Source organism: Chelonus insularis, unplaced genomic scaffold (genome assembly GCF_013357705.1).
Source record: "Chelonus insularis isolate UGA/USDA-ARS -01 unplaced genomic scaffold, ASM1335770v1 contig_135_pilon, whole genome shotgun sequence".
NCBI classification, from domain to species: domain Eukaryota; kingdom Metazoa; phylum Arthropoda; class Insecta; order Hymenoptera; family Braconidae; genus Chelonus; species Chelonus insularis.
The window spans coordinates 1,909,014-1,926,827 of NW_023276376.1; the positions used below are offsets into that span (position 1 = coordinate 1,909,014).

The window sequence follows — 17,814 nt, forward strand, 5'->3', positions numbered from 1 at the left end:
ATATTTGACATAAATGATGGATTGATATGAGTACAGCCATTCTCATATGACAGAGTGAGAGATAGAGAGAACCACATACTCGAGAGTAGAGAATTGCTAGAGGATTAGGTCGCCATTGCGTCACAGACAAAAGTATGTGGGGGATGGAAGATCGATATATCGTTGTAGAGTCTTGAATATTATATATTTAAAGTTTTGTATCTCTTTGACTTATATTACTATGAACGATTCATTTAATATGTAACTAGAACTAGTTTTATGAACTGTAATCATCTAAATTCAACTCAGCTAAATACCTAGACCACATTGTACAGAGTTAATTTTAGGCTTTGATACAGTATATTTTATGGACAATGTGAAACAATATCAGATGTGATTCAGGTCCTCTTGAGAACTTGAGAGTACTATATAGAGACGCGACAAAAGACGATAGAACCGATTAATAATTGAACGTATCTCCTATCTTCAGGGTATCACTAGTTCTCGCAACAATATATACAATGTCATTCAGAATAGTGAATCTATTTTTGATGAAAAAAATGCATTAATATTTTAGAACAGAATAATAGCACTGAAATATTGATTATTTTGAACAAGTGTAAATTTTATCTGCATTAAGGTTTTTTTTTATTCTAGAGAAAGTATATTCAAATAACAAGGACTATTTTAAAATTCATTTTTTAAAAAAGTAGTATAATCTTATGGCTCGAAAGAAATCTGGTTTGAGAATTTTTTTGAAATAATTATTTTATCAAATTCAAGGATCAAGTAACATTTTCAATTCTTGAAACATTCATTTGCAGGTACTACTGTCATCATGTTCTTTTTTACATTAATTAAATTTCTATACCTAAAAATAATTTTAGATGTTTTAGACTATTCGTTATTATTCTACTCTAATAATTGTTATTAAAATAATTCTAATTTCGAATCACAGATGATGACTAAAATAGAATAAAAAATATAAATGAAAGATTTATTTATTTATTTATTTATTAACTATAGTTAAATAAATTAAATAAGACAAATCAGTTTAATATTTTACGAGTGCAAATTTAATATTATTGTACTTTAAACTAAAGTGATAGAAAACAGAAATACATTATTCATTTTCTCAGTTTTCTAACCAACTCCAGATGCTTTAATTAATTTTATTCTAAAAATTTAACTTTACTATTTGATCATAATGTTATTAATTTTTTTAATTAATATATAAATTACATATTATGATAAAAATCTATAAATAGAAAAAAAAAATAAAAAGAAGTCGAGAAATGAAAATCATTCATCATATCTTTAGAAACTACATATAAATAATGCAAGAATTTCTTCAAATGTTTGTTGAACTATTGCTCCCAAAAACTTTTCTCTTACGGCCATTTCACCCTAATTAACATCAGTTTAATATATTATTATCACACAAAAATAAAATTTAGAAAGTCTGCAAATGTCTTGGATGTCAACTACTAATGTTAATAATTCTAAAGGTCACACTGAATTAACTTGTAGTAATAAAATAAATTCTTTTATGTAACTTCATCTCATAATTGGTAATTGACTCATATTTCTACCTTTAGATACAAATAAAATATAAAATTCAATGTGGCTTGATATTTGAATAAATAATAAAATGAAAGATTAATGTTGAAAAATATTTTGATAGATTTGTGACATAACAAATGGACAAAAATAATTCAAGACAGACAAATAAACCATATATAAGTGATTGTATTGAAATGAAAACAGCGGAGGTTTTTCAAAGCAAAGTAAATGAAATAAAAAATGTATTCATGATTGATCGCAGTTTTTTTATGTACCGTCGTATATAATATTTATTGTATTTCTCTCAAATGCTTTTCTCAACCAACTGGAATAATTAATTATATTCTGAAAATGGAACCCAATGTAAATATCTATGAACTTGGAATGAAAACAAATAAATACTCTATATCCTATTAAATATTTAAATTGATAACAATACGCACTTATCACATGTCTATGGAAAAATGATGAAGGAAAGACTGAATTAAAAATAAATATAAAATGTAGACAACTTGACATTCATGTTGAAATTGCTCAAAACATTTCTGATTCCGAGAATATCTTACTGTATGTACGAAAAAAATAAAAATTAGATTTTGGAGCAGTATTTAACAAAGAATAAGTGTAATTTTCACTTGATGAAGGACATAAAAATTCAATTTTTTTTCAAATAAAAAAATATTTTCACGTATTTTTTTTTACATTATTATATCAAAGTTAAAATTAGATGATAGCGAAATGATTTTGAATTTTAATATCACCATTATTATTATATTACTTTTCTGTTACTCAATGAATAATATTATACGGTTGGAGTAAAATAATCTTAGTTAACTTAGAAACATAATGCTTTATAATGATATATAATTACATTTATAAATAATTTTAATATTAAAAGAGTAATAATTTATTTCTACTCTGAAACAAATTAATAGATTTATAAAAATTCTAAAAATAAATAGACTTTGATATTTGATAGAGATTTTCAATACTAAAAACAAAATAAAATTAAAAATTTTTTGTATTTTGCTAAAACTATTGAAATTTTTATGTTATTGTGTACAAAATTCTATCTATAGATTTTTGTGAGTACCACTTTTTTTTACGAGTACGAAGTAAAATTAAAGATAACAGACGAAAAAAAATTCATGTGTGTAAATACACAACCTGAATAAAAATCAATTTGGTGAGCAAACGAAACACCATATCAAAAAATTCAAATCAATCTTTCCATCAATACGATTAGTTTTTTTTATTATTATTATTCCATTCACAGTGAATTACTAGTGAACTTAATCTTCTCTCATCTTTTTTTTGTTTGAACTAATAAAAAGTTCTACCATGATCAAGTTCTTGTCCAGGGACAGAAAGCTGAATAAAAATGAACTTACCTTTCAATTTTATCCATAGTCGTGGGATGTTGAAGTATGGTTTGTTGTCCAGTCATCTCTACGACGCATTGTGTGCCAAGTTCCAATTCTGCAACACGACAAAAGCATATCAGTGCATGAGATTGTTGAAATAACCTTCTATCGACAATAAGATCAGCACGAAATGCAACTACTTGACACAAAATCGATTAAGGTTAAGGGTTAAACATAAAATCAGAAGAAAATAATTTACACAATTATTTGATAAATAATAATCACCTCTTTATAGAATAAAAGTACACTTAAATTGTTTACTGCAACTTTATTTCTCTTCAATAAACAAATGATTATCTTTGTTATTATTATTAATTCTCTATATTTAAATAACACTTATTTTTGAAAAAAAATTAGTTTAAAAAATCTACCAACTATTGATGGTATTTTATAGAGAGGATTTCAATAAGAAGAATCTTTGTTTGCAATATTAATTGTTTTGAGAGCACAAATCTAAAATTAAGTTCAACAGAGATGAATTCTCTTTTTTTTATTTTTGAATCGATAGACTCTGATCTAAAAATAAATAAAAAATTCATTCGATTTCAATTGCAAGTATTTGTTTAATTTTGAATAATAGTGTTTATTCGTTTGGTTAGTGTATGTGAATTTTAAAAGAAAAAAATTGATTTCTTGACCACAAAATTGGTTTTTGCGTTGAATTTGAACACTTTGGAACTATGTGAAAGAGAGTGAATTTTATTTGATATTTAAATTGAAAATTTTAACAAAGATTTTAATAAACTGGTGAGAATATACCAAATTTTACGTAAAGTCAATATTTATCCATGACCTAGGGATTGCAGGAGAATTAGAATAAATATTTATTAATAATCTCCATAAATGATGACTTATTTTTATAGTTTTAAATAGTAATGACATTGAACATGCTAAAAAATAGTTATGATGTCTAATATTTATGATTCTAGCTCCACTTTGATAACACCGAACTGGTTTATGTTAATGACTATCTCGTTAACTAATGTATATTTAGACAAGATATAATCCGATGTATTTTAATTTTCTTTTTATAATTACAATAAAAATTTAATTTTATTTCATTTGAAAAAAAAGATAACAAGTTTTAATTCTTTCAAATCCCTGAAAAAAAAATTGTAATCCAATAATTTTGAGGATTTTTGAAAGTTTTGACCCAATTATCAACCATTCGTGTCCACAAAATTCATCAACCAGATAAAAATAAAAAAAACCATTGATAAATTGATTGTTTCATATAATAGACGGTTAAAAAAACTGTCATGGATTTTTCCAAACTTTCGAAATAAGTTAAATATATTCAAAATAAAAACAAGACTTGAACATCAATTATTGAAGTTTACATTGAATGGAAAAAAGGAATGAAATGGAAGAATTTCATTTGATCTTTGAAACACTTTATACGTGTAAGGAATATTCTTTTTATTCTATAAAAATTTTTAATAATTTCTTTCTTCTTTAGCTTCACATTCAGTATTCATTTTATTAATTCAAATGGCTTGAAATGTGTCTTGACTCTTTAGAAGTCAGGTCTTGACATGTCATTGAGGTGATGACATCTTAATAAGAAAACTTGTTGTCATTGAATTAATCATTAACTGTTTTAATAAAGTTATATTATTTTTTATCACTTTAAGAATCACAAAACTTTCATCAATTTATTCTTAATAAAATCCTCGGAGTATTTTCTAAACATGACCAACTCTATGTGAACTCATTAAAATGCATGAAAGTTCAATAATTCCATGGAAGGTGTTGAAATATAAATGAAAATATGTTGAAAGCTTACAAGGGATAAAATAGGAAATGGTTCTATTTAAATTTCAATAGTTCTTCTTGATATTCTGAACCACAACATTTCGTAATAAATAGTCCTAATCGTATTATTGGTACTAAGGAAGAGGTAGTAGGTCGGTTAGCAAGATCTAGCCTTCATTAAACTATTAATATTCCATTCTCAAAGTGTAACAGGCACGTGCAGACGCGTAATCGTATCATGTACCATAACACCAGCATACCAAATAGAGCCTGACGTTGTTTAAACACAATTAGCTGCTAAGGATCAATGATTACAATGATAGAAAGTTCATTCATAGATCGTTAAGTCTTTCGATTTGCGCCATTCAATTGTCTTCCTTACATTGATTTATCTAATTGCCAAACTTTTGTTGAACATCACACATTAATTTTCAATCACCACGATAATTGATTTGCCGCAATAACCATCAATTATTAATAGTATTAGAAAGTTGTAATTGCTATTAGAAAAGTTTCGGAGCACTTGCTTGTTCAGTGAATCATTTGATGTAAAAATGTTTGTATAGGTAACTTTTATTATAATTGCTTCTACTTCAACAAAAATACAGAAATATTATTTTTTTAACTTTCTCAGATATTCTACGATTAAAAATATCCATTAAATTTACTTAAAACAATGACTATTCAATTGAAGATAAAGTAAATTATTATCTTTAGTTTTATCCATTATTAAGCAAGAATTTTAATTTGCAGATTTTTTTTATTATGAAAGTGTTTCAAACTTCTCATTAAGAAATTTTGTAATAATAGAAAAAAAGTAAGGTATTGCATGATTTCATTTTTCTTGCAAAATAGATATACTATATGACCTAGTATATATATATCGATGAATTATTATTATTATTATTATCCAATTTAATATCATATCAATATCTAGATTCTTGTCAGCTTCAGTCGTTAGTCTATCGACTAAATCGACACTTATCTATAAAGTTCTTATTAAAATGTAAAAACTTGCACTTATATTTGATTCACATTCTGCCAAAAGTATGATAATTAAATCACGATCATGATTTAATTCGTATTCTCTCATCGATTCTTTTCTTAAAAAACAAATTAAATGGATCAATCATCATTTTCACTAACATTTTATTGTCATGTATGAAATCTTGTCGTTTCTTCTACAAAAACATTAAATATATTCGATTGGTAACTAACAAACCGCCTTTAAAAAGCAAACTCACTATTTCTTTGATTAAAAACTCAAAGATTACTATCAGAAAAGTATTATGTCTCTGCCAACATGTTGGTGACAGGTGATGAAAAGCAATGGTGTCTATAAAATTAAGAAATAATTTTATTTTGTACTCGAAAAATTCACCAAATTAGTATTCTGAGATAACAGGTTTGTTACTTACCAACCTAACTGACATTTTATTTTATACAAATAAAAGAAAATGACCATTTTTGTAATACCATTATGAATAAACTTATAAAAAATATTCAATATTCAATTTATAAAAAAGAAAATGATTATAAGAAATCTAAATAAAATTTTTCCCTTTAATTTGTGATAGTTTTATACTCTTCTTTAATTATTGCTTTATTTTCATCTTTATTGAAACATTTCTTTATTCACTATGTGCAATAAAAAAACATGAATAATTTATTTCTAAGATTTAAAATAAGAATAGAAATCAGAGAGAAAGAAGCATTTCATCTACAATAGACAAGTAGCTCTTCAAGAGATGATCCTTTGAGAATTTTCCTTTATAAAATCTTTTATGTCTCTAAACATAATGCACGAACCATTCGTCGTAAGTCTTCGTATGAGAAATTGATACCCAAAGCAGATTATATTATTCTTTGAAAAAAATGATAATAAATAGATAAAATATGAGGAAAGGAGAAAAGTTCTTGCTTTTTTAAAAAATAAAGCAACTAAAAAAATAAAAAAACAGGACCGATTTCATGTACTTGTATTAAAAGCATCTTCAGTGAAGTATATTTTTCTTCACTATATATAAATAAGTCTTTGATTTCAATCGCAGTCATATTTTTTATGAATCCAATCATCCATCACTAGTAAAAGTTCTGAACATATTTTTAAAACGGTTATTTTTAACTCACGACAAAATTTCAAGCTTCCAAAAATTGATTTCATCAAACTAGTTAACATTGCATTTTTTTAAATATTACTACATGTCATTTTATAATATTATGTTTCCATAGAAAAATTTGATATTTTTTATTCAGGTTAATGAGAATTGATAACGAAATGATATTTATGAAAATAAATATGAGTCTAAAGCCACTATTAATCTAAATATAAATTCAGTAATTCAGCATTAATCCAGTTCGATTAAATTATTCAGTTACATTATGTCAAATTTACAAATATCATATCTTCAGGCATAATTCAATTTATTGTTATGATTATTGTAAAATCCTCTACATGAATATAAAACTCACTTCATTTTATGATAAATTATCACTGCCTAAGCGCACATATTATATTACTATAATTATCTCATAGACATAAGACACTTTAAGCATTGAATTATTATTTTTCAGCAAAACGTTGGGAGCTATAAGCTAACTCAACGAGCAATTTAGTGTTGAGATTTTGCAGCAACATTTCTGTTTTTTTACCTTTACAAATATTCAATAAATTACTCAACCCAACCTCACAGTGTTAAAAATTGATTTACAACATTATTTTAAATACATAAATAAATTTTTTATTCTCCTAATTGAATATAAAATAATAAGTTTTGGAAACAAATGATTTTTTAAATAGAAAATTCTTTATTAAACCATCAATTATATAAGTAATAATATTTATCTTCTCAACTCAAAACTTATGTCGGCAGCTGCCACGCATGCGTCACTACCATACAAAATCTAATGAAAGCACAAAGAGCTCTAAAAGTATGTGAATAAGAGAGAGAAAGAAAAGTCAGAACGGTAGCTTCGTTTTTTAGAATGTTTATTTAGATACCTTGTTAGACAGTTACACGACTGGAACATAAAATGATGAATCATCTTAACCAAGCTAATTGTCTAAAGAACGAATGATTTGTTTGTATAACAGTTTAAACAATGAAATTATTCCAATTGGTAGTATTTGGATTATTCTTACTTTTATTCTATAACTGAACAAAAAATGAATATTAGAAGTTCGAATAATTTTTTTCAGCGTCATAATCTATCTAAACGTTTGAAAATTTTATGAACATATCTTAGCATAACTTCTCAATTCGAATTAATAAAGGTCTACTAATTTTCTATTATTTTTCATTTATTCAAATAGTTCAAAGTTTAACCATGTAAATTAGCAGAATTCGACTAGACTTTAAGTAATTAAAATAGATGTACGTATTTAATTAGTGTTTAATTATAAATTAGTATTAAAAAATTGAAAGAAAAATGGATTAGGGTTAATTCATTAATTTTTGAAACTGATATGTTTTTAAATCATAAAAATTTCAGCTTAAATAAATATCAATCAACTAATTTATTTATTTGAACATAAATATATAATTAAATGATATGTGAATATATTAGTTATTCTGTTTAAAAAATATTAGATCACAAAACTAATTAATTGTTTAACTTGAAAAAAGTTATCTAGATTAATTTATTTTTAATTATAAAATTTCGATGTTTTTGAATAAATTTTTATTATAATCATTCGTTATTCAATATAAAACATCTATTTTCAAACAGTTCAGCATTTTTTTCAGTTTTTAATACAATTACACAGCAGAAACTTAATTTTTCAATATTTTTCAAACACAGAACCATTTGCTCAGAATCATTCATCAAAATGGTTTGTGGTAAAATTAAGTATTCTTCTAGGAATAGTCAGTCAATAATCAACAAAGAGTGTCTATTTCATGTACACATTCAGTCCATATTGTTTCACCACACACAATAACTCAGCAATTTTTATTTATTTCTTCAGGTAAAAAAACTTCTTGCTCAATAATCAAAATCTTGATCCCTAAAGGAAACTTTAGACTGGTCATTACTCCAAAGTTGAAGACACCCTACGGAGAGGTTACACTGAGATCTTTCTCTTAATTATTTATGGTAATGTTTCTTACTTGAGGAACACGTGTTAGCAGAATGTGCAACTATAACTGTCATTAAAATTAAATACCCATTCAGTTGATGATGATCAGTAGACATCGCAAATACATGCACATTTCCCGGAACTAACTGAGTCTTAATGACGCATACACCGCCTCCACGTGTTCTTATGACTCAAACATATCCAGTATATTTTTATGCACATTTTAAAGTAGATTTCATTTCCGTCGATACTTTTTTATAAAAATCATCAGAGCTTTGAAAATGGCATTAATTCTTTTTAAAATCATCATCTTCATCCTTCATAAACAACTTTCATTACTCACGCAGAAAATATAAATAACAGTTATTTATATAACTAAATTAAATATTATTATCTTACTTTCAATTGTCTTAAAATTCTCTTCAAAGTTAATTAATTTTAATTAGTAAATACTATGTAATACAAAAATAACGACATTCATTATTTAATTATTTCTTATAGAATTCGTCATTAAACGTCAAGGTTGTTTTCAAAAAGTCATAAATTCTTCATCCGATAATGAACATTTTGAAAAGTAAAGACGATAATTTATAATTATTTAAATATGTTAAAAAAAATTAATTAAGTTTGTTAATTATGTAACTAATTTTAAAAAAATCAAAACAATAGATGATTCATTTAGTACTACCTTTGATGTTGATGGCCATCAAATATTGCGAAGAGTAAAGTAAAAATATGCGTATGTCTGACAGCTGAAATCAATAAATTACATCGTACGTTCGAGTTTTTGATGCTTTTTCAGTATTTTTGGAGTTATTAATATCATATTGATATGCATGTCTTTAAGGTGGATATTTTTTAATGACAAATAGTCCATCTGATGTTTTATTATTTACAATAGTAATGACGCAAGATAGAGTAGCAACCTCGTTAAGTTTGTTGCCAGCAAACACAGCCAGCATAGAGTTCTCCAGCCTTTGGATCGATAGAAGAATGAGCGTATCTTTGTGGGCGTGAAAAACTTTGGCCGAATGCGCGACATCACGACCAATTTATTCAACATTTTACCATATTTCTGCAGTTCTCTTCGTATACTATTGGAACTTTTATTTCGATATGAAAGGAATAACTATACGGTGATCCAGATCCTTGAATTTTATTTTCTTAAATCGCTTCTCGCTTGATATATAGAAATAAATATTTTTTTCCACAATAAGATAACATTGCTTTTCAATTTAAATACGAAATTAGAATGAATAAATAAAATGAAAAAAGCTAAAGAAATGTGTGAACTTTAAAATATCGAGACATGAAGTAAACTTTGATTTTTTTTTATACCCAAAATATTCCTTCAAATTTTAAGAAATAATTGACTTGAAAAATTTTCCAAGTTTCAGATTGTTGAAGTTAAAAAAATAATTTTTTAATTAAATAGAAAAAGTATGAGAAGTTAATTTTTAAAAATAGAATTAGTAATTAGCTATTGGATATTTTTTGCTGAAAGTAATTTCAATTTTAATTTGCATAAAAAACCTTTAAAGAAAAGTGACGATAATTAATAAAAAATGATGAATCGGTTTCCACAGTGAAATGAATAAATCAACAATTTCCACTACCATTTAGGTGCAAGTGCTTTAATTACATGTTCACTGTGCAATTCAGGACATTGACTGCCCATTTACACGCAAGTTTATATGCATTTATTTCATAAGGATTTAAGGAAGCGTGGCTACTCATGTTTATATACATTTTGCGAAATTGAAATTCATTATAAAATGTGAAAGAAAAAGTTTTATGTAAATTTATATTATTTCTTTGTTTAGGAATAAATAGAAACTAAAGTAAAATCATGTACATAGACTTAAATAAATCTTTATTTATATTTCATTTATTTATACATTATTTCATATGTTAAACTTACAGAAATAAAAAGACTTTAAGCTTTAAATTTAGATTATTTTTCACATTGAAAGCAAACACTGTTTCACCAAATTTTTGTTTTATAAAAATATTTTTAAAAATCAAATACTCTTTGTTTGTGTGATTATTCAAAAGTTTATAAACTTTTTTGCAATAACCAAAACAATGGATTGAATTATTTTTATTTTACTTTCTAGAATTAATATTTCAACTTAATTAGCAAAAATGTTGAAAACAAACAAAATAACTCGTGGATATTTCTTCAGAAAAAAATGATAGATTAGATGTTATACATCGAAGAGTTTCCTTATTTCGACATTCTTATTTTACTCAACAAATAACATACATTTATTATTTTTCTTTTCTAACTCAGGGTCGACCTGTCAGCAGCGAATAATGTAGTACATAATACAAACGATGGAGAAACTAGAATTATCGTACGAACTTTTATTTCGAGATGAAAATTTCATTTTTTTAACGAGTTGAGAACTTTCTCACTCAGTAATTCATTATTAAAAAATTTTAATTTTACTTTACACGATAAACACGCAAAATAATATCAGCAATGAATGAAAATCACGTATAGAAATACAATATTTGATTTAATAACTTAAAAATAAAAGAAAGTGCATGAGTCGAACGATAACATTGAGTTAATAAACCAACACATTTATCTTTACGATTCTCGACAACACTTTGATAAGACTACAAAAGAATACTTGGAATGATGGTATTATTTTTTATTGACACCACATAACACGCCAATATATTGGATGATGAATTGACAACATGCCCTGTACACTTTGTTACCTTGCCATAAATAATAATCTTGAAAACACACCACACGATATGAGAAACCTAAATCCGTCGGATAGGCTTATTGGAGTTGGTGAACGTAGTTGTGGTTGCTTTTTAGCTCGTTTAAATGTACAGTCATTACATGTACTGTTCCTTTGTCACGCGGTTTACGCGAGCGAATGTCAGGCCAAGTAACTGATGCCTGCTAATTGCCTTCTGCTAGCTATGAAGGTTGATAGATCTAGTGTTGGCGAACATCCAAGTATTATCATAGAATTATTGACAGATACAAACTCTCAATAATTTCGTAAAATTTTTTAATAACACTATTTTATCAAGATAAATATCATAAGAATAATTTAAGTCTACATACACAATATGTAGATAAACAAATTTTTCATGATCAACAAGTCAAACTAATGAACAATTTCGTAGAAAATAGAGAGAAAAGATCACATTGGTGAAAAAATAATAAGATAATTAATTCAATTGTGGAATAATTGTCAGATTGTGAATGAAATTACAAAATATTGAGATAAAGTGGACTTTTTATAACAATAATTTATTTTTTATCAACTTTAAAATAATTAAAATGTCACGATTAACATTGTAGATAAAATAAAGAACCGTTAATTAGTTAATTTCATATAAAAAGATGGAAAGAAAATAAAAGATGTGAGAGTAATATGGAAAATAGTAAGAGAGATTAATTTTCATTTAGCCGAGTAAAAGTAGAGAGGTAGATAATATGCAGATGACCAGGTGTACATTATTTTATGTTAGAAATAGAAATCAATTAAATTAAATTTATTTACTGTTTTTTGAAATACAGGTCACTCCAAAAAAATGGAGAAGAAAAAAATTAGCACAAACTTAGTCAAAGGCTTTGTCACCATTTACAGTTAAATATTATCAAAAGATTATTACTATTCTTATCAATTAATCATCATTTGATATAAAAATTAAGTAATGTCAGGTTAAAAAAAAATGTAAAAATTAAAAATCAAAAAATAATGTCACCAAAAGAATGTAAATTAAAATTTTGATGAGATTCGAATTTTTCTAAAAAATAAAAATATAAAATAAATATAACAAGTGGTTTAAAAAATTATTTAGTTTTCATAATATTCATAAAAATTGAAAGTTGTTTTTTTTGTTTATCTTTCCATATTCGATAAATATTTATAATATGGTACGATTAACAAGTATTTTTTTTGATGATCAATATTCAATACAGTCCAAGGATAGTTGAACAGGTTGGTTAGGTGGGATATTAAAAAATTAAAGTTTCAGATTGATAAAAAGACTGAATGTCATTAAGTAAATATTGGAGTATAAATTTTTGAACAAAGTAAAATAACGTTTTTATACGTCTTGAATTCTCAATAAAAAAACATTATACTCACTGATAAGCAAACTTAGCAATAGGATGATTAAAACGTGAGATTAAGTTAAATACTTGGAAAGAAAATAATATTTTGACATATCTTACCTCTCCGATTAAACGGTCTGACCCGAACAGCAACTTTTATTTTATCCGTGGCCATGATTCACACGATCAATTCCCGCACACGTTATTGATAAATCACAGTAAAAACAATGAGATGCAAAAACGTACACACTGTCTCGTCAATCACATATTCATCCTTGCGACGCATTATCATCAACCCATACCGTAGACTTTCATTCTTTCAAACAGCACTACGTCCAACCGTGCTCGTGACACACTTCGCCATATTGCTTTTGCTTTGCTCGTGCGTTAAACAGCTAGTGGACGACCTCCTGTCTCGTCCCATCTCCGGAACCCCTAGCGGACCGGAACAGAACTACAGTTGCCACCTAGCGACTAAAGTTACATCTAAAAAATAAATATTCAGCTGGTAATTTTAAACAATTTGTATACAGATCACTTAATTGTAAATATTATTTTAGTATAAACTTATTTATAAAATATTCATTTCAGTAATAAATTTTTAATCATAATCAACTAGCTTGATTATTTTTCAGTTTTTTTATTTATTCAAAAGTAACTCTGCTGTACGATTCACCTTTAACACTAGTTACCGCCAATTTTTTTAATATTCAGTGACTTTTCAATACAAATAATTAATCAAAATAATTATGTTAATAATTTAAAATATGCATATTTTGAAAATTTCGACTTTAAATAACTCTGTAAATTATATTATTGATACAGCTATCATCATTCGAGTGTATTACTATTGTTAAAATGTACTATAAAATTAAGGTTATGACAACAATGAAAACGAGTAATGTGTCGTGAGAACATGTGTACTAAATGTATTGAAAACGTGCCAGAAATTAGATTAATATTTGGAGAATTAATGAAATTGTAAGATATTAAATATTTATTTTTAGTAATAAATTATAAATACAATGATTATTAAGTTGAACAAAGTTATAAGTTGCTCATCAGAGCATCCAAATTTTCCTGCTTCAAATTTACTCCATAATCCACCACCTGGACCATGGAAATGTGCAAAACCAGGAGAAATGTTAGCTACAGTCATTCTCGAATTATCTGAGCCTTCTTGTATCATAGGATTGGACATAGGGAATTATCGATCATGTATAATCATTGTAGAAGCATCTAAATCGACAGAACCTGATCATTGGACTCAAATAATTAACCATCAATTTTTAACTCATGACGAAGCAGCGAATAATAAATTTAAAGATCAAGTCCAATTATTTACCAAAAAAGAATTGAATTCTGATATTTTAAAGGAAAAATTTGATCGCGTTAAAGTCACATGTATGCAATCTGCTAATTTAAAAGAACTTTTTGGTTTAGCTTTTATAACACTAAGAACAGAAGTTGTTATTGATTTAGGTATTAACGTTTTTGGAAGATTTAAAATGAAAGCTGAAGAACCAGAAAAAGCACGGCTAAGTTTCAAAGAAAAATACTTAAATTTATTTCCAGAGAAACAAAAGTCTTATAAAGAAGAACTTGCAGAAAAAATTAAGGAAACTACAGTAAACAATTTTAATAAACGTCAAGAAGAAGAAAGGCAACCAAGAAAGCGACCATTATTGGAAAAATTAGAAGCAGGAAAAAGTGAAGAAGTTTTCGGAAAAAAACCTAACGAAGATACATCAGAAGCTGGTACTAGCACATCTTCTATTCGTAAACCTAATGGAGTGACGAGAACACCTTTTGGGGATATAATTTCGACTCCAGAAAGACAAAAGAATCCTCCTAGCAAACAACAAAATATTGTTACTAAAACAGAGACAAAAATGCAATTAAATGATAAGAAAAATGTGAAAGAAGATGATGATAAAAAACAGAAAAAGCCGCGAAGAAGATTAAAAATTATAGATGACGATGATGAAGATGATACAGAGGACGAAAAATGTACATGCTCCAAAAACTCTCCAGATGAAAAATGTAAAGTCTGTAAAAGATTACCAACACCAACTGCTGAAAAACTACTGCCTCGTAAGAAGACAAAGATAGATCCACCAAAAAATACAGCAAAAAAAGAATTTTCTAAACTTATGGAAGATGTTACATTTGCTTTGAGTGGATACGTTAATCCACAGCGTGAAGAAATTAGAAGAAAAGCTTTAAAGATGGGAGCCAAATATGTTGCAGATCCGAATACTACTAATAATAAATGTACTCATTTGATATGTGCTTTTAAAAATACTCCCAAGTCCCAGCAGTTGAAAGGTCATTCGAAGATTGTTTCTCATATCTATATAGAAGAATGTTTCGATCATAAAAAGAGGTAAGAGCATAATTTACATTAGAAAATGTAATTGAAAACTAATTTTTTTTTTGTAATAAAGATTTCCTTGGAGACGTTACGCTTTGAATAGTAGTGACAAAAAGCAACCAGAAAGTGAAGAGGAAATTGATGGTTCAGCATCACCTCCACCTCCAGTAAACCCTTATGAAGTAGAAACGGAATCAGAAAGTAATGATGGAGATTATTAAATTGAAAAGTTATGATTTGAAATCAGTTTTGTCTAAAAATATACATAAATTACATGCCATATACCTGTAAAATAGTTGGTATATTTATTTATATTTTATAATAAGTCTTTATTTTTGTATTTGTATAAATAAATCTTGATACACAAAAATTTTATTAACCTATTCAATACAAATATTCAAGCTTAGATTTTTTGATATTAAAAATAACGTTAATAATTGGTTTAGTTTCCACTTTGGAAATAGAAATTATAATTATATATGCGTATGTACAAGAAGCATGGTCGATAAGTTATCCAAACAGTATAAGCGGCTCTAAACGTTTACATTTCATACATCAAAATTAAGGTGTTTTTATTTACGTTTGATGTTTGAGTCAAAAATCTGCGTGTCATTAAAAAGTGAAAAATGGCAAGTGCTACAAATTATTTTGGCTTTGAACTTTTGAACAAATTAGTGGATGATCAATTACAGAAAAAAGAAGATGTGATTATATTGTTCGTGCATTGGTTTTTGATAAAAAATGGGTTTAAATGTATTGGCTTAGGAGATTCAGTAAGTTTTTAATATTGCATATAATCGTACTAATTAAATAAAGATTGTTTATCTACTAAGCAGTATGAATATATTTGAAAAGTATATATCATTTACTTAAACAAACATATATGATATAAATAAATATATTAACCTAAAAATTTGCCAACGTTTTTGCACAACGTTATCTAAAGTTACATACATTCATCAAATAACTCTTAAAATGATTGTCTAATTTACTACGTAGTTGAGGTTCATGTTGAATTTCATGATCAATCTGTATTTTAGAAAACATTCGAACAAAATGAAGAAGGGTCTGAAATACTTCCTGAGGGATGGAGTCAGCAAAATCATTATGCATTACGATATTTAAAAAACGGAGAACTTTATATCTTTCTGGGCAGGAGATCAGACAATAATCTATTACTTAATTTTCTGGTATACGAGTTAATTTTTTAAAAATTATTATCTTTCATTATTTTTCAAATTTTATTTACAGTATAGTACTGTATTATTTTCAGCCAACTAATTCTACTGATAATGAAGTATCGAATGTGAAATTTCCAATAGAAACAACAGTAAATAGTACTCATGGACCATTATCAACTCTTATTCCAACTTATCAGGATGTGATTAACAAAATTTCAAAAGAATTAATAGAACCAGTATGTCCAGAATTTACTAAAGAAACATCTACACAAACTCTTGCTGAGACATCACAAAATCCACAAGAGCTCAATAGAGATCATTTGCAAATTGGACCACAACGACTACCCCAAAGACCATTAATGTAATTACTGAATACTTATTTTTTAAAAAATTTTTTTTTCTAATGATCAATTAAATGATTAATCTATGATCTTAATTCGTGTAAAAATTATCTATATTTGTTAACTGATAATCTTTCCTTGTTACAGAGGTAATGTTTATGGAGTTGGAAGAAGAGATTTAGATCCATTCGGAGGAATAGGACCAAGAGATGGAGGGATGCTTTTTGATCCTTTCCATCCAGGCGGAAGACTAAACATTGATCCTTTAAGACCTGGAGGTTTAGGCGGCCCAAATTTACCACCGTAAGTAATGTTTATTCAATACAATAAATAAATGAATAAATATTTATCGATTATATTTTTCAGTGCTGCAATTCCGCCTGGTGCAAGATTTGATCCTTTTGGACCTCCCGATGTTAACAGGCCCGGTCCCTACCGTAGAAATCCTGACCATGATCATCTTCCTCCCCCAGGATATGATGATATGTTTCAATAAAAAAAATTTTTTACAGACTATTATTTTTTATTTGATTAAAAGGTATTTCCTTGAAAAATGTACATTTTTATTGAAAAAAATAATAAGATCGTTTACATGATTTTTTTTGTGTTTTCTTTCAACCGATAATTGTAGAATGGCAACTAAAAACAATAAAAATATGTATCTATACTATTGTTCAATGATCCTGATAATGATTGTACACACATTGAAACGAGCGTTTCGACTCATTTCCTCGCAAATAAAAAAATATGGAAATGGAAAGCAAAAGAAGTACTATATAATAAATTCGTACAATTTCAAAAATGATACAGAATTATTATGGTAAATTGCTTCAATTATTCGATATTTATAGCTTTTTTTTATAATCTACAATTCATATCAAAATCATCGCCAATTATTATTATTATTACAATGAAAATTTTTTAATTCCTATCATTTGCATTTGCCTTTGCAAAATTATATCACAGGCACGCATTCACAAAAAAAAATACTTAAACTTTAAGTGCAATGCAAGAAGAAGTGAATCGATA

The 17,814-nt window shown here is 26.5% G+C and overlaps 3 protein-coding genes across 13 annotated transcripts in view; 2 read left to right on the forward strand and 1 right to left on the reverse strand.

Moving 5' to 3' along the window:
- Positions 1–13,297, reverse strand: part of Khc-73 (Kinesin heavy chain 73) — a 48,497-nt gene extending 35,200 nt beyond the window's left edge. For 9 of the 11 annotated variants that reach the window (XM_035095947.1, XM_035095944.1, XM_035095943.1 and 6 more), the window contains exons 1-2: positions 13,010–13,296; positions 2,934–3,021 (exon numbers count right to left, since the gene is read on the reverse strand). In XM_035095947.1, coding sequence (XP_034951838.1) covers positions 2,934–3,021; positions 13,010–13,064 — 143 coding nt within the window. In that variant the 5' untranslated portion in view covers positions 13,065–13,296. Of the gene's footprint in view, positions 1–2,933; positions 3,022–13,009 lie in introns of all 11 variants that reach the window. The other 2 variants (XM_035095939.1, XM_035095936.1) reach the window with 1 other exon arrangement.
- A 157-nt stretch (positions 13,298–13,454) lies between these two features.
- On the forward strand, positions 13,455–15,617 carry XRCC1 (DNA repair protein XRCC1). The gene is made up of 2 exons (XM_035095948.1): positions 13,455–15,275; positions 15,337–15,617. The coding sequence occupies exons 1-2, from the start codon at positions 13,915–13,917 to the stop codon at positions 15,482–15,484; spliced, it is 1,509 nt and encodes a 502-aa protein (XP_034951839.1). The 5' UTR covers positions 13,455–13,914; the 3' UTR covers positions 15,485–15,617.
- A 169-nt stretch (positions 15,618–15,786) lies between these two features.
- Positions 15,787–17,381, forward strand: PI31 (Proteasome inhibitor 31 kDa). Its single transcript, XM_035096005.1, has 5 exons — positions 15,787–16,036; positions 16,304–16,453; positions 16,537–16,805; positions 16,933–17,088; positions 17,152–17,381. The coding sequence occupies exons 1-5, from the start codon at positions 15,890–15,892 to the stop codon at positions 17,279–17,281; spliced, it is 852 nt and encodes a 283-aa protein (XP_034951896.1). The 5' UTR covers positions 15,787–15,889; the 3' UTR covers positions 17,282–17,381.
- Positions 17,382–17,814: the final 433 nt, after the last annotated feature.